Here is a 20,978-nt window from a genome sequence, read left to right as displayed (position 1 = left end):
GAGGCAGCCAATCAATGATTCTCTCTCATCACTGATGTTTCTATCTCTCTCTCCCTCTCCCTTTCTCTCTGAAATCAATAAAAATATATTTTTAGAAAAAGAACACCAAACAAAAATATGCTAAGTATTTCATAAAAAGAAAATACATGAAGCAAAAAAGAAATTTTTAAAATAAAGACAGAGCACTGACCAAAAAAGAAGAATTGATAAAAATGAACTGTTCCCAAGTTAAAAACATTTGTTCATCAAAAGACATCACTGTTAAAAGCCGAAAAAATGGCGACCAGCAGGAAGGTAGGGAGGGAGAGAGTGTGAGAGTGCAAGGAAGTGATAGAGGAGTGTGTGGACGTGTGTGGTGTGTGTGTATGAGCTAGGGACAGCTAGATTCTGCAGGTCTTCTAAGGGGCTGCTAAACCGGGCAGTCTTAGGCGGCGGAGTCCAGCTCCCGGCGCGGACACTCCTAGGCGGCCAGCCCAGGCACAGCGACCACGCCATCTTGGGAAACAGAGCTGCTTGAGACTAGGATCCTGGCCTCAGCACCACCCAGTCTGATCTCAGACGCATACCAGGACCCTGCAGCCACTGGGGACAGAGACCTGCGACCACAGCTACAGACCTGCGGACACCAAAAGTTCGGAGATCCCCGCGGCAGATCCGTGAGTAACAGAGCCCATCCCCCCTTCCCACAGGCTCGGGGGCAGCATCATAGTAACTGATAGACCCGCCCCTTGCCGGGGCCTCAGCGCTGCAGGAACTTTGGCCTGGAAGTGCGCGAGCACCTTGGAACTGATCCTGTGCGCACTTTGGGCTTCAGAGCCCTGGGCTGGGAGAAAACTCGCCCGCAGCACCAGGAACTAATCCTACGCGCACTGCCTGCTTCGGGGAGCCCTGGGCCGGGAGCAATCGCGCGAACGGGAATTTGTCTGCCTAGCACAGGCCCAAGGATCCCTTTTCTCGGGGCAGGAGGCAGCACCAAGCACCAGTGACTTGACTGTGTTTCTTATCACCTGCGCCTGAGATCCTGATTCCCTGTGCATTCATACTAAGAGCCAGTGAATCCAATTCCTGGTGCAAGGGCACACAGGGACCCTGATTCTCAAGGCGAAGTCGCGCAAAGCAACAGAGACTCTGATACTGGACTCTTGGGGAACTCTGACTCCTGGCGCATGCTAGGGGGCTCTGGTTTTCAACACGCTCCAGGGGGGTCTCTATTTCAGCACGGTGCAGGCAGGGTCCCTAATTCTAAGGGCACATACGAGGCCACATTGAGCGCTGGCAACACTGACTCAGAGCGAGCCTGGTTCCCACCAACCAACAACAACCACACATCTTAGTGTCAGAGCTCTTCAGTGACACTAAGGTGGTGGGAGGCTCCCACTGCACACGGCCCAGGCCCACGCAACCCGACCTTTGATCCATCGGGAGATAAGCAGAATGAAGAAACGACACAACACCCAGAGGAAAGACAATGAGGAATCACCAAGAAAGGAAATTAATGAAGTTGAAGCGTGCAACATGACAGAAAAAGAATTCAGAATAATGGTTGTACAATTCATTCACCGGATGGATGAGAAAATCAACAACCTATGCAAGAATCAGGAAGAAATGAAAAGTGATATAGCTACAATCAAAAACACCATGGAAAGTTTCAACAGCAGGCTGAAAGAAGCAGAGGACCGAATTAGTGAGTTAGAAGATAAGGCAGAGAAACAAGCTCAATCTGAACAGCAACTGGAGAAAAAAATTAAAAAACAGGAGGAGAGCCTAAGGGAGCTTCGGGACAACATGAAACGAAGTAACATACGCATAATAGGGCTGCAAGAGGGACAAGAAGAGCAGCAAGGATTAGAAAATCTATTTGAAGAAATAATGACAGAAAACTTCCCAGATATGGGGAAGAAAAAAGTTACACAAGTACAGAGAGTCCCAGGCAAGATGAACCCCAAAAGACCCACACCAAGACACGTCATAATAACGATGGCAAATGTACAAGACAAAGAGAGAATCTTAAAGGCTGCAAGAGAGAAACAGAGAGTTACCTACAAAGGATCCCCCATCAGATTATCAAACGATTTCTCAACAGAAACACATCAGGCCAGGAAAGAATGGACAGAAATTTACAAAGTGATGCAAAGCAAAGGACTGAATCCAAGAATACTCTATCCAGCAAGGCTATCATTCAAAATTGAAGGGGAAATAAGAAGCTTCACAGACAAAAAAAGGCTAAGGGAGTTCATCACCACCAAGCCAGCAATGCAAGAAATGCTAAAGGGACTGGTGTAAAAAGAAGAAATAAAAAGCCCAGAAAGAAAACAGCCACACAAAAAAAGAAATGGCTACAAACAAGTACCTTTCAATAATAACTTTAAACGTAAATGGACTAAATGGTCCAATCAAAAGACATCGAGTGGCTGAATGGATAAAAAAACATGACCCATACATTTGCTGTCTACAAGAGACCCACCTCATTAAAAGGGACTCACACAGACTGAAAGTGAAGGGATGGAAAAATATCTTTCAGGCAAATGGAAATGAAAAAAAAGCTGGGGTAGCAATACTTATATCCGACAAAATAGACCTCAAAGTGAAGGCCATAACAAGAGATAAGGAAGGCCACTTCATAATACTAAAGGGATCAATACAACAAGAGGATATAACCCTGATAAACATATATGCACCCAATGCAGGAGCACCCACATACATAAGAAAACTCCTGGAAGACATCAGGGGAGAGATCGACAACAATACAATCATAGTAGGGGACTTTAATACACCACTGACATCACTGGATAAATCTGCTAGACAAAAAATCAGCAAAGAAACAGCAATCCTAAATGACTCACTAGATCAGATGGACTTAATTGACATCTTCAGAACACTTCACCCCAAAGCAACAAAATATACGTTCTTCTCAAGTGCTCATGGGACATCTTCAAAAATAGACCACATATTGGGTCACAAACAAAGTCTCCCCAAATTCAAGAAGATTGAAATCATACCAAGCATCTTCTCAGACCACAAGGGCATAATATTAGAAATAAACTACAATAAAAACAACCCAAAATACTCAAACACTTGGAAGCTGAATAGCATGTTATTAAATATTGATTGGGTTACCAATGAGATCAAAGAAGAAATTAAAAACATCCTGGAAACTAATGACAATGAAAACACAACAATCCAAAACCTTTGGGACACAATGAAAGCAGTCCTGAGAGGGAAGTTTATAGCTCTACAGGCCTACCTCAACAAACAAGAAAAAATGGTAGTAAATCATCTAAATCTACAGCTCAAAGAATTAGAAAGAGAGCAACAAGAAAAGCCCAGAGTGAGCAGAAGGAAGGAGATAATAAAGATTAGAGCAGAAATAAATGACATAGAGACCAAAAAAACAATACAGAAAATCAATGAAACCAAGAGCTGGTTCTTTGAAAGGATAAACAAGATCGACAAACCTCTAGCCAGGCTCACCAAAAAGCAAAGAGAGAGGACCCAAATAAACCAAATCAGAAATGATAGAGGCGAAATAACAACAGACCCCACAGAAATACAAATGATTGTTAAAAAATACTATGAACAACTCTACTCCAACAAACTAGACAACCTGGAGGAAATGGACATATTTCTAGAAAAATACAACATTCCAAAACTTAATCAGGAAGAATCTAAAAATCTCAACAGGCCAATAACTATGGAAGAAATTGAAGCAGTCATCAGAAAGCTTCCAGCAAACAAAAGCCCAGGACCAGACGGCTTCACAGGGGAGTTTTACCAAACATTCAAGGAAGAACTAAAACCTATCCTCCTCAGACTACTACAAAAAATCCAAGAGGAAGGAACACTTCCAAGCTCATTCTATGAAGCCAGCATCACCCTAATACCAAAACCAGGTAAAGACAACACAATGAAAGAGAATTACAGGCCAATATCCCTCATGAACATAGATGCCAAAATCCTCAACAAAATCTTAGCAAATCGGATCCAGCAGTACATCAGAAAGATCATACACCATGACCAAGTAGGATTTATCCCAGGGATGCAAGGATGGTACAATATCCGCAAATCAATCAACGTGATACATCACATAAACAAATTGAAGGAAAAAAACCACATAGTCATATCAATTGATGCAGAAAAAGCATTTGACAAAATTCAACACCCATTTTTGATAAAAACTCTCAGCAAGGTGGGAATAGAAGGATCATACCTCAACATAATAAAAGCCATATATGACAAACCCACAGCCAACATCATACTCAATGGACAAAAACTAACACCATTTCCCCTAAAAACAGGAACAAGACAGGGATGCCCACTCTCACCACTCCTGTTCGACATAGTACTGGAAGTATTAGCCATTGCAATTAGACAAGAAGAAGAAATAAAAGGCATCCAAATTGGAAAAGAGGAAGTAAAACTGTCCTTATTTGCAGATGACATGATATTATACTTAAAAAACCCTAAAGACTCCATCAAAAAACTATTAGACTTAATAAAAGAATTCGGCAATGTAGCAGGATACAGAATTAACGCCAAGAAATCTATGGCATTTCTATACACCAATAGTGAACTTGCAGAAAGAGAGACTAAAAAAGCAATCCCATTTACCATCTCACCAAAAAAATTAAGCTACCTAGGAATAAACTTAACTAAAGAGGTAAAAGACCTCTACTCAGAAAACTACAGGACGTTGAAAAAAGAGATAGAGGAAGACATAAAGAGATGGAAGAACATACCATGTTCTTGGATTGGTAGAATCAACATCATTAAAATGTCCATACTGCCCAAAGCAATCTATAAATTCAACGCACTTCCCATTAAAATACCAACGGCATATTTCACAGACCTAGAACGAACTCTCCAAAAATTCATCTGGAACAAAAAACGACCCCGAATAGCTGCAGCGATCCTGAGAAAGAAGAAAGTAGGTGGGATCTCAATACCAGATATCAAGCTGTATTACAAAGCCACTGTTCTCAAAACTGCCTGGTACTGGCACAAGAACAGACATATAGATCAATGGAATAGAATAGAGAGCCCAGAAATCAGCCCCAACCAATACGCTCAATTAATATTTGACAAAGGAGGCAAGAACATACAATGGAGTCAAGACAGTCTCTTCAATAAATGGTGCTGGGAAAATTGGACAGATACATGCAAGAAAATGAAACTAGACCACCAACTTACACCATACACAAAAATAAACTCAAAATGGATAAAGGACTTAAATATACGACCGGAAACCATAAAAATACTAGAAGAATCCAAAGGCAACAAAATCTCAGACCTATGCCGAAGCAATTTCTTCACCGATACAGATCCTAGGGCATTGGAAACTAAAGAGAAAATAAACAAATGGGACTACATCAAAATAAAAAGTTTCTGCACAGCAAAAGAAACCATCAACAAAACAACAAGAAAGCCCACTACATGGGAGAACATATTTGCCAACATTATATCTGATAAGGGCCTAATCTCCAAAATTTATAGGGAACTCATACAACTTAACAAAAGGAAGATAAACAATCCAATCAAAAAATGGGCAAAGGATCTAAATAGACACCTTTCAAAAGAGGACATTCAGAAAGCCAAGAGACATATGAAAACATGCTCAAAGTCACTAATCATCCGAGAGATGCAAATCAAAACAACAATGAGGTACCATCTCACACCTGTCAGACTGGCTATCATCAACAAATCAACAAACGACAAGTGCTGGAGAGGATGTGGAGAAAAAGGAACACTTGTGCACTGCTGGTGGGAATGCAGACTGGTGCAGCCACTATGGAAGACAGTATGGAGTTTCCTCAAAAAACAAAACATGGAACTCCCATTTGACCCTGTGATCCCACTTCTAGGAATATATCCCAAGAAACCAGAAACACCAATCAGAAAGGATCTATGCACCCCTATGTTCATAGCAGCACAATTCACCATAGCTAAGATTTGGAAACAGCCTAAGTGCCCATCAGTAGATGAATGGATTAGAAAACTGTGGTACATCTACACGATGGAATACTATGCTGCTGTAAAAAAGAAGGAACTCTTACCATTTGCAACAGCATGGATGGAACTGGAGAGCATTATGCTAAGTGAAATAAGCCAGTCAATGAAAGAAAAATACCACATGATCTCACTCATTTATGGATAATAAAGACCATTATAAACTGATGAACAAAAATAGATACAGAGGCAGAGCAGCATCGAACAGACTATCAAACTATAGCGGGAAGGCTGAGGAGGGTTGAGGGGGCAGGAGGAGGGGGTAAGAGATCAACGGAAGGACTTGTATGCATACATATAAGCATAACCAATGGACATAAGACACTGAGGGGTAGGGGAGGCCAGGGGATTGTCAGGCATTTCCTCTTCAAGAGTTCAAGCACTGACTTACTCCAAAACTTGACTCCCTCCCTTTGAGCTCTGGTGCTGGGGCAGCAGCTTGAAAGGAACCAGGGACATATGGGGAAAACAGAATTGTCTGGAATTAGCATGAGAGCTGGGGGAGAGAAGGGAGGTGGGCAGCTTCCTCCCAGACAGCAGTGTTGGCAGAAGCCATTGTTCCTTTCCTGAGACCACCTTGCCCCACACACACTACGGGAGGTTGGGGAGGTGGTGGTGGTGGTGGGGTGCACCATATCTGAGTCTAAATCAACAAATTCTGTTACCTCCTCTAAAATAGCCCCAGAATCGAACCCTTTATACTACCTCCACCCTAGTCTGAGTCATCCTTTCACCTGGGTTATTACAACAGCTGCTAAACTGGTCTTCCTGCGTCTACCATGGCCCCCTTACTATTTTCTATTTAACAGCCACAATGCTTCTCTTTTTACTCGAAACCATCCAATGGACTCTCATTTCACTCAGAGTAATATCCAAAGTCATTACTTTGCTTCAAGTCCCCATGCAATGGGGTCCCAGGCTAATTTTCTGAGCTTGTTTCCAGCCTTCTGCTTCATATCACTTCAGCCACCCTGTCCTCCTTGCTGTCTCTTAAAAATGCCCAAAGTGGTGTAACCTCAGGACTTTGTACTTGGTCTTCTCTCTGGAGCAACATTCCACTACATAGTATATGGCTTGTTTTCCCTTTTTTTTTTTCAGGGCTATGATCAAATGTTACTGTCTCAGTGAGGCCTTTTCTGACCAGCATATATAATAGCCTCCTATCCACCCACACATACACTCCTCATCCCCCTTACCCTCCTTGATTTTTATTTAAAGCACTCATCACTTTCTGACTCATTTTATACTTGCATGTTTATCTGCCTTTCCCTATATTAGTTAAGCTTCCAAGATAATGGATTCTCACTGTTTCCCTAGAATAGTGCTTCAGACATAGATACTCAAAATTATTCACTGAATGAATGAGAACCACTGGCTCAGGAGTGAAGAATTTGGGATCTGACATCAGATAACCTTGATTTGACTCCTGGCTCTGTTATTTCCTATGTCCAAGTGACATTGGGTACTCACCCATATTTTATGTTTTCTCATTTATCCAATAGTGATAATAATGTCCACTCCATAGGACTATTGTAATGATTAAATAAAAGAATGTATGTAATGTGCTTAATAAAAGTGGTTTGGTCCCTAGGTGGTTTGGCTCAGAGGACAGAGCATCAGCCTGCAGACTAAAAGGTACCAGGTTCGATTCCAGTCAAGGGCACATACCTGGGTTTCGGGCTAGATCCCCACTGGGGGTGTGTGCAGGAGGCAGCCGATCAATGATTCTCTCTCATCATTGATGTTTCTATCTCTCTCTCCCTCTCCCTTCCTCTCTGAAATCAATAAAAATATATTTAAAAAAAAAGTGGTTCGGTATAAAAGTGCTCAGTATATGAGTGTTACTTAATACACAAAGATAGATACACTAGATTTGGAGTCAAAGACCCTAGGTTATAATTATAATTAGAATAGAGGCCCGGTGCATGAAATTCGTGTACAGGTAGGGTCCCTAGGCCTGGCCAGTGATCAGGGCAGGCCGGGGCCTTCCTTCGTTCTGCGCCGCCCCCCTGGTGGTCAGTGCATGTCATAGCAAGCGAGCGAACTCCTGGTCTCCCGGTAGAACTCCCGAGGAGACAACTTGCATATTAGGCATTTTTTATATATATATATTGACTGTGTGATTTTAGGTTATTCATCTCTTTTATAGTAATTTACTAAATCAGCTATGAATCAGCTGTTGGGGTAAAAAAGATAAGATGCAGTTCCTTCCCTCAAATTCAGTTATGTGGTCTTGGGTAAGGTTACCTAATCTCTCTCAGCCTGTTTCCTCATTTGCCAAACGGGAATTACACAATGCGTACCTCACAATTTGTCTTAAGGACTGAATGAGTTACTAAATGAAAATATTGTTAACTGGCTCATAGCAACTGCTCACTATGTTGGCCATGATTATGATTCTAGTCTGGAGGAGAAGCACCTAAGCAAATAACTACAATACAGTGAGTTAAAAGCAAAAACAGGCATCAACTAGAAGACTGTCTCCTAGCTGGAGTCCACCCACAACTGATAAGTTCCATGATGATCAGGAAATCCTAAAATTCCATATGTCTACAAAAACTAACTTCCTACTACTATTCCCAGAGCAGAAAGACAAATTTCTCTGCGGATTTGATAACTGGAATTTAAAACTTTTTGAAAACAGTAAAGGGTTTCAGTGTCTGAAACAGCGTTTCTTAAAGGAGGTCAATGGACCCATTCACTTCTCGGCCTCCAACTCCAAAGTTAACATTACTTAAATTTGAGGAGCAGTAAAACGGACCCCCAGTATTAGCATGTACTTTCCCAAATAAAGCCGCCAATTAAGAGCCAAGAGCAGCCTAGTGTGTTTTATGACATAAGGACTGGACATTAAAGGGTGGACCTGGAGCCGAATGGGAGTCCATCAGGTGAGACGGAGGGGCGTCACCTTTGGAGAAAGAACAGTAAGAGCTACCGTATGGAGGCGGGAAAGGGCACGTGGGTGGCTTGGCAGAGCAAAAAGCTTTGTGGGGGTGGGCAGCCAGGGAGCAGTGTTTATGGAGGAAGAATGCGGCTCAGATTTTGTCAGGTGAGAAAGCCTCCCTCCATTCCCAGGTCATGGTCTCAGCCTCAGTGTCCCCTCGGGATCCCCCTCCAATGGCCACCAGTTGTTGATCTCCCTCCTGCTCCCGCCACTCTTCCCTTACCTCGTCTTCCAGCCTTTCCCTCACTGTCCCGCCTCCTCCGCCCCGCCGGAAGTGACGCGTAACCAGCGCGCCGCGCCGCGCCGCGCCAGAAAAGTTCCGCGGGAGCCAGAGAAAGGGTTCCGGAGAGACACACTGCGCCGGCGTGCGGGCGCGAGCGGTGAAAGCATCTTCCGGAGGCCGCCGCCGAACTGCGTTCCTTTCCCCTCCGAAGTGCCCTGAACGAGGTTCAGAGAGGCCGCCGCCGCCACTGGAGGAGTGTATCTACAGCCTTGAGACCTCCCGGCGTCCAGCTCCTCCGGCCCTTGCCCTTTGACCCTGCTCTCCCGGCGGGGTGAGAGGTCGGTGGCCATCTTGTGGCGGCGGCGCCGGCGGCTGTTACTGCGGAGACCCATCCCCCTCCCCCTTGCCCGCCTGGCTGCCTGTCAGTGAGTAAAGAGTCTCGCGGGCGGTCTGGTGAGGCCCCGGCCTCCTGCCGTCGCTCTTCCCGCCGCACTGGGCGGCCCAGGCCGCTCCCCGCCGGGCCTCGCCGCCTCCACCATGTCCTCCTTCTCGGAATCCGCGCTGGAGAAGAAGCTCTCGGAGCTGAGCAACTCGCAGCAGAGCGTGCAGACCCTGTCTCTGTGGCTCATCCACCACCGCAAGCACGCGGGACCCATCGTCTCGGTGTGGCACCGCGAGCTGCGCAAAGGTAAACACCCTCCCCCCGCCCTCCGGACCCCTCCCCGGGCCGTCCTCTCCTCCACCCGCTGCAGGGGCCCCTCGAGCTTCTTCCATGAGCGTTGCTTTCCAGGCCCGGGCTCTGATCGCGCTTCTGAGGCTGGAGACAGTGTTACCCCATTTCTCGGAAAAGGGAAACGAGGAAGGTTTCACGTACTTGTCGGGGGTTCCACCACCCAGGGCGCCAGTGCTCGGACTCCCAGCTCAGCCGGCCGCTTTCCCTCCGGGTTCCTCCTGACACTTGTCACTATTATTATCTGGGCCGTGCTCAGCGCCCTGTGGAGGTTACTGGCCGAGCCTGTCGTGTGCCAGGCGCTTTACTGGGCATTTGGAGCGAGAGCCAGCAGACTGTGGAGTAAGACTGCCTCAATGAGTCCTGGCTCAGCCACTCAGCTATCTGGGCGATATTGGGCGAGTTTCTCCATCCGTGTGCCGCTTGTTTGCTCATCTGCAAAATGAGGACGAGGATAGCTGCCGCTTGCAGAGCCCTTATTCAGTGCCAGTCATTATGCCAGGACGGGTGCACGTATGCTCGCACTCAGTCCCCAGCACAGCCCGGGGAAGTGGGTTCCGTGACTCCCAGTGTAGAGAGGTTCAAGGGCCACACCACCTAGGCTAGAGTTAGAAACATCGATCAGCTGCCTCCTGCATACCCCCTACTGGGGATGAGCCTGCAACCCAGGTACATGCCCTTGACCGGAATCGAACCCGGGACCCTTCAGTCTGCAGGCCGATGCTCTTTCCACTGAGCCAAACCGGTTAGGGCACAGGCAACTTTTTAGTTACAAGGTTTCCTTTGAGTAAATAAGCCTGTAAGAGTTAGTGTCACTAGTTACTTTGTGTTTAAGAACTTCCATGCGCAACTTTGTAATTCTCAAAAGGAAAAAGTAGCAAAGTAAAACTAAATGACAAATAACTGTAACATAGTTGACTGTGTTAAATCTCAGTGTCTAAGGCCGTGGTTCTCAACCTTCCTAATGCCGCCACCCTTCAATACAGTTCCTCGTGTTGTGGTGACCCCCAACCCTAAAATTATTTTCGTTGCCACTTCATAACTGTAATGTTGGTACTGTTATGAATCGTCATGTAAATATCTGATATGCAGGATGGTCTTAGGCGACCCCTGTGAAAGAGTCGCGACCCACAGGTTGAGAACCGCTGCAAAGCTGAGGACACGAAGCCTATACGTGATAGGCCCTTTAAGAAACAACTTACCTGTGTTCTCTACGATTAGTGAGGTGGGGATTCTACCCTGTTTTACGGATGAGGAAACTGAAGTGGCTAAGTGGTATTTTTAAGGCCTTGCAACCTGTGAATGAAGCTCAGACTACAGCAGGTGGCAGACACCAAAATTCAGGATTCTTTCAGGAGAGTCAGTTCTAGTCCTCTAGCAGAGACCCACCTCCAAATATGTACTATGCTAAGATAGAGGTCCCTTCAGCCTTCTGGGAAGTTGGGGGATAGAGCCTACAGGTCCCAGAACCTCCTTCATGTACCTCACTGTGCCATTCAAATACAGTATTTCTAACATCTGAGATGTGGAAAAATGTGAATTGCCTCTATAGGATCCTATCTGGTAGGCTCTGAGTCGGGTTAGAGAGTCCATCTCAAATATCACATCTTTTCGGAAGCCTTCTTGATTCCCCACCTCACCCTACTTGAGTTATTGGGGTGATGATGGGGGAACCATTTAGAAAGTCCATTCATTTATGAAGCTCCTTTAACCCTAATCTCACATGATGGAAAGTTATGGCCAGCATTGTTATCCCTATTTTATGGATAAGAAGATAAAGGTATGGGAAGATTAAGTGCTTTGTTCAGGGTCACACAACTGGGACCTGAGCCCAGAGCTCTCTGACACCAAAACTTGTGCTTTCAAGTACCCAGTGCCTCAGTGCACTTACGTGCAATAAGTGAACGTGATCATAACCTTCCAACCAAACCTGTAGCGCTTTTATTAGAATTAATCACAACCTGCCATCCCACACCAATTTAACATTTACAGTTGGCCTCTGTATCCATAGGTTCTGCATCCAACCATGGATTGAACATATTCTAAAGAAAAAGTTATGGTGTTGCTGATGTGTACTGTGTAGTTAGGTCTAGGATGGTGGCATCTGTACTGAACATGTCATTATTTTCTCTTGTCATTATTCCCTAAACAATACAATGTAGCAACTACTTACATAGTATTTATATTTTATTAGGTATTATAAGTAATCTAGAGATGATTGAAAATATATAGGAGGATTTGCTTAGGATATGCAAATGCTGTATATCATCTATAATAATAAAAGCATAATGTGCAAATTGACCCAACAGCCGAACAGAACGACCACCACGCTATGACACACTGGTGCCAGGCCAGCCAAGGCGGGTGCGATGCGATTGGTCTGGGGAGGGCTCTGATCACCCCGCAGAGGGAGGCCCAGGACACCCTCTGCGGGGCGATTGATCGGGGGCTCTGCAGAACCGGGGAACCGGTGGGGTATGTGGCGGTGGATGAGGATGCAAAGCTGGCAGCCGGGGGAAGGAAGGCCTACCCTTGCAAAAATTTTGTGCATCGGGCCTCTAGTTTTATATAAGGGACTTGAGCATCTGTAGATATTGGTATTGGCACAGGGGTTAGGAGGATGAGGAGGTCTTGGAACCAACCCCCCTCGTAGATAATACTGACAGACTGCTGTATTTCATTCTTTCTAGTTACCTCTTTTTCACTAGGTTGTGTTTTGAGGAAGAAACTAGACCTCTTGTTTCTTTGTAACACCTATAGTATTTAGCATGGTACCTGTTACCCAGTTAAAAAGTTGCTTAGTAGGAGTTAAATTGTGGTCTCTGACATTTTGAATAAACAGCACTAATACAACTTTCTGTGATGATAGAAATGTTTTATATCTGTGCTGTCCAACAAGGTAGCCACTTGCCACAGGTGCCTATTGAGCACTTGAAATGTGTGATTAAGCAATGAAAATTTTAAATAAATACAATAAAAAATTTAGTTCCTGAGTTTTGCTAGTCATAATTCAAGTGTTCATTCATGTGGCTAGTGGCTACCATATTGGACAGTGCAAAGCTAGAGGATACGCTTCCAAGTATCAGGATACAGCTTCCTAATATCCAGGCTTCATGAATTGAAAATGCCCCTACACTAAAGTGGAAAATAGTTTGTGCCCTAATGTTCAAATTGACCACCCCATAGGTTCTAGCCAACCCTGAGTCTTTTAAGTGGACAGTTCTATCTATGGTCAAGCCATTTTCCCTAAGATGTTCACAAACTATCTCTGAGTTGCCTTCAAAAAATATTTACCACATTTTAAAAAATTACTTTTTCTTAATGTAAGTACTACGTCTATTGCTGATGTATTATTTTCTTCTATTGCTGATGTATTGTTTTCTTTTCTAAGACTGATTCTTAATTTATCTCTTTGAGCTCTATTCTCCCTATCTTTATGAAACTGTTTGGTGTAAAATACTCTTAGATGCATATTTTTTACAAATGTGTTTGTTTGTTTTATCTTGGCCTGAATGCAAATAAAAAAGCCTTTTTTTTACAAACTTTCTTTTCTAGTTGTCAAAACCAGCCAAACAGTGAACATTTTTGGTCAACTAGTTATTTAAACTTTGCTCAATAACTATTTCAACCAGTTTGGAATGTGCATCAGTAGAGTGTGAAAAGATCTATTTTGTCATATTGGAAAGATATCTGAACAAGTGAGCTGTCACCTGGAGCTGGAGTGGAGGGTGTGTGTGTTGTGTGCATTATGACTGTGTGTTAAAGTGCTCTAGGACTTTGTCATATCACCTTTACAGACATGGTGCTTATATTGACTGTTCAGGATGCTGGATGTGGAGGGATAAAGTTTTATCCTAAATAAGTACTCATTGCTAAATTTAAGGATGATGAAAAATAATTGGTATTGTAGATAGTGAAAACCTTGACTCTGGCCTCTTAGCTATCATATTTGTAATACTGAAAAATATATCAAGTCTTTCTTGAATGTCCATAGCATTTTATAATATGAATTCTGAGTTTTTTAACATTAAGCATATGGAATTTGTAAAGCTTTGCTTTTGTGAAGTCAAATTTGCTTTGTTGAAGTTCTGTTTTACTTTTGAATCTGTTAACTTTCATGGCATTATAGACTTGGTAGTTTTACTTGTTGCAACATCCCAGAACAAGGTTTGCTTTTTCCCCTTAAAAACAAAAACAAAAACAACAAAAAAATTTTTGCCATAATCATACCTTTGTAGCAGCATAGTTCCAGGTTTTCAATATTTCTCACCAGTTGGCCATCAAAATTAGGTTGTTACCAGAAGGTTTATACAATTCAGTATATTCATACTTAATTTTTTGAGCACTTCAAGTCATCAGTTTAAACTATAATATGTTCTAAAAATCTCGTTTTTAACTTGGGTTATTCTTCTGTGGCTACACTTAAAAGTGTCAATGTCTGCTATGTCAGAATTTATACATGCTGTGTGCATTTCAAAAGAAACGTTTCTGAGAGAAGTGGAGTAAGGACTAGGTGTGTGTAAAGGTTAACATAGGGCTTGCTTGAATTTTTCAGGTACTTTGGCATTGTGGTTTAAGAAAATTTAGTGTTTTGAACTGTCTGATTGTGTTCTTATTTATTTCTTTTAAAAGAAAACTGGGATCAAAAATTGTAATTATGTAACTTTACGGTTGAGAAGTTATGTGCATAATAGCCAGGAAACTCAGTAATGTTTCCCCAAGCAACTGTAACTCAGACATATTGCCTGAAGTTTTTATGGTTTAATATATGATACCTAGTATAGAGTAATAGAAAATACTACATAGAGTATGTATAAGAGAAAATTATGGTTTTTGTGGAATCCATAACTTTGCATATCCAGATTTCAGACATGTTTAAATTTTCATTAAAAATGTAGCAATGTATATTTGTATTTGAGATATAATATCCATTGGTGCATCTAGAGATTGCTCTGGATTTTAGAATTGATATAATTGACTGATGATGGGTATTAGAATGTTCAAAGAGAAATTCTCAGTCTAGGAGCATAAATTACAAGAACCCACCTCAGTCTTTCATTCTGCAGTATTTGACAATTAATAATAGTGAGTTAGAAAAGTTCATTTTTACAATAGAGTAAATGAAAACCTTGGCTTTAACATGTCTTCTGGAGAATATTGACTGCTTATCCTTTAGGAATTTTCTTCAGATTATCTTCATTTTTACTTACTGCTCATTAATTACCCTGGTTAAAATAACACAGAAATGAAGACGGTCCATTTTTGTTTTGTTTTTACAAAAATTGTATTCTCAAACCTCTTTTGTTAGAGTTTTGTTAGGAGTTCCTTAGTTGGTTTTTCAAATACGTAGCAGTCTTGACCTCAAGTAGATAATGCTTGTCTTACTATTTAACTTAGGAGTAGCTTAGGGCAAAGAATTGTGAATTGAGAATTTCCTTAATGTAAGTTAAATTATCTTTTCTTTTTTCCAGCCAAATCAAATAGAAAGCTTACTTTTCTATATTTAGCAAATGATGTCATCCAAAACAGTAAAAGGAAAGGACCTGAATTCACTAGAGAATTTGAATCTGTCCTTGTGGATGCTTTTTCTCATGTTGCCAGGTATGTTGTCTTTTTTGTTTGTTTTATTTTAAAATATATTACCTTTCCTCCTTTTTGTTCTTTCCTTTTTCAAGGTAACTTTTGTAAATTGATAACTTGTACTTTACATAGATGTACTTCACAGAGTGATGCAAAGGCTAAGTTATGGTTTTATATTTTGCTGGGCCTTTAAAAACTACCTCAGCCATATAAACATTTTGATGCATTAAGGAATTCAGTCTAGCACTTGAATCATCCTTTTCCCTAGATGTAGTCATTTATTGAATTCATTTCTTGAGTATGGTATTTTTCTTTGTTTGGCTGAATTGTCTCTAGCTTATGGTCTAAAACATAAAGCCAAATAGTACAAGGGAACCTTTCAGTAACAAAACCTTATTAGCAAGAAATTAGTTACTTATGCCTTTATTTTTACTTACTTCCTTCTGGATGTCTGGTTTACTAGAAATAGTGGTCATTACTGTCACTGCAAAGGTAATTACTAGTGTGGAAAGTAGATACTTGCTCTGGCTATATCATATGAAGTCTTTGCACTGTTGTGTTTTATAACAGAGGACTGGAGCATAAAGCACACATATACCTAGTATCACAGAAACCATCCATTTGATTAAAAGTTTTATAAATCGTTCTTATTCATTTAAAAACAAGTTGTTTTTCTATACACACAAGTTAGTTGCCTAGGAAGAGCAGAGAAAAACAATTTTGCACTAACTTATTATTCAGTAAACATAAAGAAATAAATGTCGTTGCAAAAGGAAATTGGGACGTACACAAAGGAGACTAGTGGGTTAAATAAAAATTGTTCTAGGGTCTAAAGTGTAAGTGAAAAGTCTTAAATGTGAAAATAAGTCTGCACTCCATGAAAGATTTAAAACATTTAAAGGAGTAAAATGAGAAATCCAAAAGAAAGAAATTACATCTAGATTTCTAGAGGTGGAAAAAAAAGACTTGTTTGTCCACTACATAGCTGGTTCGCTCTTTTGGTGAACATGGGCACTGAAGAAAATGTGTTATGAAATGGAATAAATTGATGAACAAAGAAAATGTGTTATGAACTTGTCTCCTTATAACAGAGAGTAAACTTAGAACAAACTACTAGAGTAGCTGTTTGAAACTGGAGATAGGTTTTTTTCTTGTTTTGAGGAGATTTAGTTCTGTTTCTTAGACATTGGCTGTAGCTCTGCCTTCAACACTGAGTGACTTTATATGTGATACTTAGCTTTTTGAGCCCAAGTTTCCTAATTAGAGTTGTGAGGCTAACGTAAAACAGTATGGTCACCCTGGCTGGGCAGTTCAGTTGGTTAGAGCCTCGTCCCAACACGCCAAGGTTGTGGGTTCCATCCTGTATAGGGCACATATAAGAAATGATGAATGCATAAGTAAGTGGAACAACAAATCCAGTCTAGCACTTGAAACATCCTTTCTCTCTCCCCTACCCCCTCTCCTCGCCCCTCCACCCCCCACCCCATTTACCTCTCTTCCTCTCTCTCTCAAATCAATAGGGGAAAAAATGCTCTGGCAGGGCAGCTCACTTGGTTAGAGCCTTGTCCTGATATACCAAGGTTGCAGGCTCAATCCCCAGTCAGGGCACATGCAAGAAAAAAAAAATGCAAAGCAGTATGTTTGAAAGTACATAGTACAATGACTCATCCAAGGTCTTTGCTACTTCATAGGAATACGCTTAGTGAAGTGTCTGGCACAGAGCTGCTGGGTTATGTAGCTTTAAGGGGATACCATTTATGTAGCCTTGCTGTGAATGCTGGTGTCCCAGGAGCTGGGCAACATTGTGGTCTGCCCTGGCACAGAGAGGGATTCAGTAAATATTTAATGAATTAGTTAATTAATTTAGGGTGTAGGAAATTGGCTAAAATAGTTTTCTGTAGCATTATTAAATATAACATTTTTATTTAAAAATTGAACAGTAATCGTTAGCTGCCCCAAATTCAGAAAAGGGTAAATAGAAGGGGATGGCAGAAGGAGAATGAACAATAAATATCAGGATAGAAAATCCCTTTTCTATTTGGTAATATCGTAAGACCTATCTACGAGAAACTGTGTGAGGAAGGAAACATGGTCCTTTTTAATAAAAAAAAAATCCCCAAGTTATTTATTTTATTATTAGTAGTAGTATTATTTGCATTCTTCTAGTTCTTTTAGTGTCATATTTGAGTATTATATTTGGGACCCCCATGTTTCCAAGCCCCTCCCCCTACCATTGTTAGAACAGAAAGGCCAGCCATTCCACTTCAATAGTAATGTACCTTATCTATAGTTAGAAGTGCTCTCTGTATGGTTTTCCTTTGGCCAATTGATGAACAAAGATAATTGATCTATTACTATTGGCCAAAATTGATGAAGAATCCTATATAATAAAAGGGTATCCTATATAATAAAAGGGTAATATGCAAATAGACCGAATGGCAGAACGACCAGTTGCTATACGTGCACTGACCACTAGGGGGCAGACCCTCAACGCAGGAGTTTCCCCCTGGTGGTCAGTGTGCTCCCACAGGGGGCACGCCGCTCAGCCAAAAGCCGGGCTCCCAGACTGCTAGAAGGTGCAGGCCTGGCTAAGGGACTCCCCCCCGCCCTTAGTGCACGAATTTCATGCACCGAGCCTCTAGTTTATGATACTTTTCTACCTCTTCCCTCACCCCCCAAACTTACTAAATGAACCCTTTCAAGTCAGAAAGCTGCGAAACTCATGGGGTAGATTTAATTTGAATAGCGGTTTGATTAACCAGACTTTGAACTTTTTCCCCACACAGATGACTTCTTGTTTTCTTCTCAGTTTGGAGATGGTTGTGCACCTTAGTTTTCTTTCATTCAACATGTATTTGAGTGCCTTCTGTGCACAAAAAACTGATCCAGACAATGGAGAGCAGCCATGAATAAGGACAAATAAATGAACAAGATACTTTCAGAGAGTGATAATGTGGACATAATAGAATAAATGGCATTCTAGAGGGGGATCTTTTCTAGTGTGAAGGAAAGCCTCTCTCAGGAAATGACATTTGAGGTAATCATGTGAAGTAGGAACTTGAGGTAGAAATAATTTTGGCATGTCAAGAGGATCAGAAAGAAGGCCAGTGTGGTTAGAACACAGTGAGCAAAGGGAATAGTGGCATCCAGATGATAACAGAGAGGTAGGCAGGTGCCAGTCACATATGCCTTGAAAGTGTTGGGAGATCACTGAAAAGTTTTATACAGGGGAAGGATATATTCCATTACATTGTTAAAGATCCCTTTGGCTTAGCTTTGGAGAATGGGTTATAAGGGCCAAGTGAGGGGCAGGGACATTAGTTTGGAGAGGGTATTGCTCTAGTAAGGACTAGAGGCAACATCAGCTAGGACTCAGGAACAGTGAGAAGATTAATAATAGCTTCTGTTTATTGATTGTTTACTTTGTGGATGGATTTGCTCTCCTCACTCCCCCCCCCGCCCCCCAAATGTAAACTGGTAGGATTGTGGGAGTGGAGTATGAGTTGGTAGTGAGGGAAAAGAGAAATCAAAGATTATTTTGGGGTTTTGATGTAAGTGGCACCCTTACGGAGATGAGGTTTGGGAAAACAATATGGTAGAGGAAATCAAGAGTTTTGTTTTGGCCATGTTACGTTTTATGGTAGATATTCCAAGGGGCAGTGCCAGATAGGCAGATGGATAAAATACAGGTATACCTTGTTTTATTGTGCTTTGCGTTATTGCGCTTCACAGATGTGTTTTTTACAAATTGAAGGCAAGGCCCTCCACCAGCAAAAAGAATACAACTTACTTTATTGAGACGGTTCCTTTATTGTAATGGTCTGGAACCAAAAAAACAATATTTCAAAGGTATGCCTGTCATCTAAATCTCAGTAGGAAATTAATTTTTGGAGACAAATTTGGAGTTAGCACTGTATACATATTGATTTACCACTGTGTCACAAGTCCCAAAGACCACTCCTAAGTTTGGTGATTTCAGGTAGAAAGGATACAAAGTAAAATGAGTAAAGGGAAAAGGTGCATGGGATGAAGTCCAGAGGAGACTAAGTGTAAGCTTCCAAGAGTCCTTTCACGTCAGAGCAGTGATTTCTAGCCCGTGTGCCACAAGAATTTTTAAAACATGCAATATCTGACTAGACAAGGACACTCACCTCTTTTCCTTTAGATTGTCAGATTAAAAAGTGACAATAGCCAACACAACGATAGTCGTGGTGTGAATGAATCAAAATTATACCTTTTTTTTTTTTTAAGTCCTCACCCGAGGATATGTTTTTATTGATTTAGGGGGAAGAGAGAGAAACATCACATCAGCTGCCTCCCATAGATACCTCAGCCAGGGATCACATTCAAAACCTAGGTGTGTGCCCTGACCAGGAATCGAACACGCAACCTTTTGGTGTATGGGACAACACTCCAACCAGCTGTGCCACCTGGCCAGAGCTATGCCTATGTTTTTGTCAGATCGGCAAAAATATAATTTTTGGTGTGCCACAGAAGTTTAGTAGTTAGTTTATGTGTGCTATGAGATGAAAAAGGTTGAAAATCACTGCAGTGGAGTCACAGGACACATACTTAACTCCTCCTGCATTGAATTATGGCAACATATGTGAAATGTGTACCTGGGAAGCTCATTAGAGACTCAGTGCCCAGGATTTTTATTGTGGTTGGCCACAGGCATCCTCTGCCAATATTTCAGAAAGCAGGTGTTCAGCATAAACCATATTGTTTGCACAAATAATTTAGGCACAGTAAACCACCCTTATTAGTTAGGAAATGGCAGGAACACTTCTGAAACCCAAGTTCCCAGATGCCTGTTAAGGGCCAACCTTGTAAGCAGGCCTTTCTGAGGGTAGCAGTCTTAGGCTTGCTGTGTTAACTCTTTTCTGTACAGTTGCAGAGGAACATTTCTGCTCCAACTATACATGAGGTGCTATTGGAAGTGTTGGGATACTTTGAAAAAATTCTTGCCCTTCGTAGGCTACCATAGGCCTACTATACATGGGGTAAGACAGAAATACAGAAATTAGATTAGTTTTACCAAGGAAGTGCCATTAAAACTGCAAAGGAAGAAAAGGCCCCCAAGCTGGTTTGATACTTCAAGCAGCAATCCTATGTGTGTATAATACACACTTTTTACTTTTTACATCAATTTTACAGTGATTCATTTTATAATTAAAATTAAAACATATACTAAGTTGTGTTCAAGATACTAAGTTTTGTATATAATTATCACTTTCCAGTTTATTCATTGATTAGTGGCAATTATTTTTTGGTGTTTCTTTACTTAAAGATTTATCAATTTAGAACCGAGTTAGTGCAACATGAAAAGGTAACTTCTTCCATTATAAAAACTACTTTATTGCTTTAGTTGTATTCAGTTCTAGGTGCTAAAGTGCGGGCACGCATGTACAGTGCGATTGAAACTTCGTGGCCCATGCGCAGAAGTTGGTATTTTGTGGAAGAGCCACACTCAAGGGGCCAAAGAGCCGCATGTGGCT

The 20,978-nt window shown here is 41.8% G+C and overlaps 2 protein-coding genes across 9 annotated transcripts in view; one reads left to right on the top strand and one right to left on the bottom strand.

Annotated features, from left to right (window-relative positions):
- TTI1 (TELO2 interacting protein 1) overlaps window positions 1-9,223 on the bottom strand; it is a 51,511-nt gene extending 42,288 nt beyond the window's left edge. For both annotated transcript variants that reach the window (XM_005858252.2, XM_014528959.1), the window contains exon 1: window positions 9,171-9,223. The gene's annotated coding sequence lies outside the window, so the exon portion shown is untranslated. The remainder of the gene's footprint in view (window positions 1-9,170) is intronic.
- A 117-nt stretch (window positions 9,224-9,340) lies between these two features.
- RPRD1B (regulation of nuclear pre-mRNA domain containing 1B) overlaps window positions 9,341-20,978 on the top strand; it is an 84,567-nt gene continuing 72,929 nt past the window's right edge. For 2 of the 7 annotated variants that reach the window (XR_313127.2, XM_005858249.2), the window contains exons 1-2: window positions 9,346-9,858; window positions 15,372-15,501. Coding sequence is in view for 6 of the 7 variants with exons in the window: in XM_005858249.2 (XP_005858311.1) it covers window positions 9,708-9,858; window positions 15,372-15,501 (281 nt within the window). In the remaining variant the exon portion in view is untranslated. Of the gene's footprint in view, window positions 9,859-15,371; window positions 15,502-20,978 lie in introns of all 7 variants that reach the window. The other 5 variants (XM_014528966.1, XM_005858250.2, XM_005858251.2 and 2 more) reach the window with 5 other exon arrangements.

This window comes from Myotis brandtii, unplaced genomic scaffold, assembly GCF_000412655.1.
Source record: "Myotis brandtii unplaced genomic scaffold, ASM41265v1 scaffold1163, whole genome shotgun sequence".
Classification (NCBI taxonomy): Eukaryota; Metazoa; Chordata; class Mammalia; order Chiroptera; family Vespertilionidae; genus Myotis; species Myotis brandtii.
Note: the sequence above shows the minus strand (reverse complement) of the source record. Positions and strands in the feature narration are given on the sequence as shown.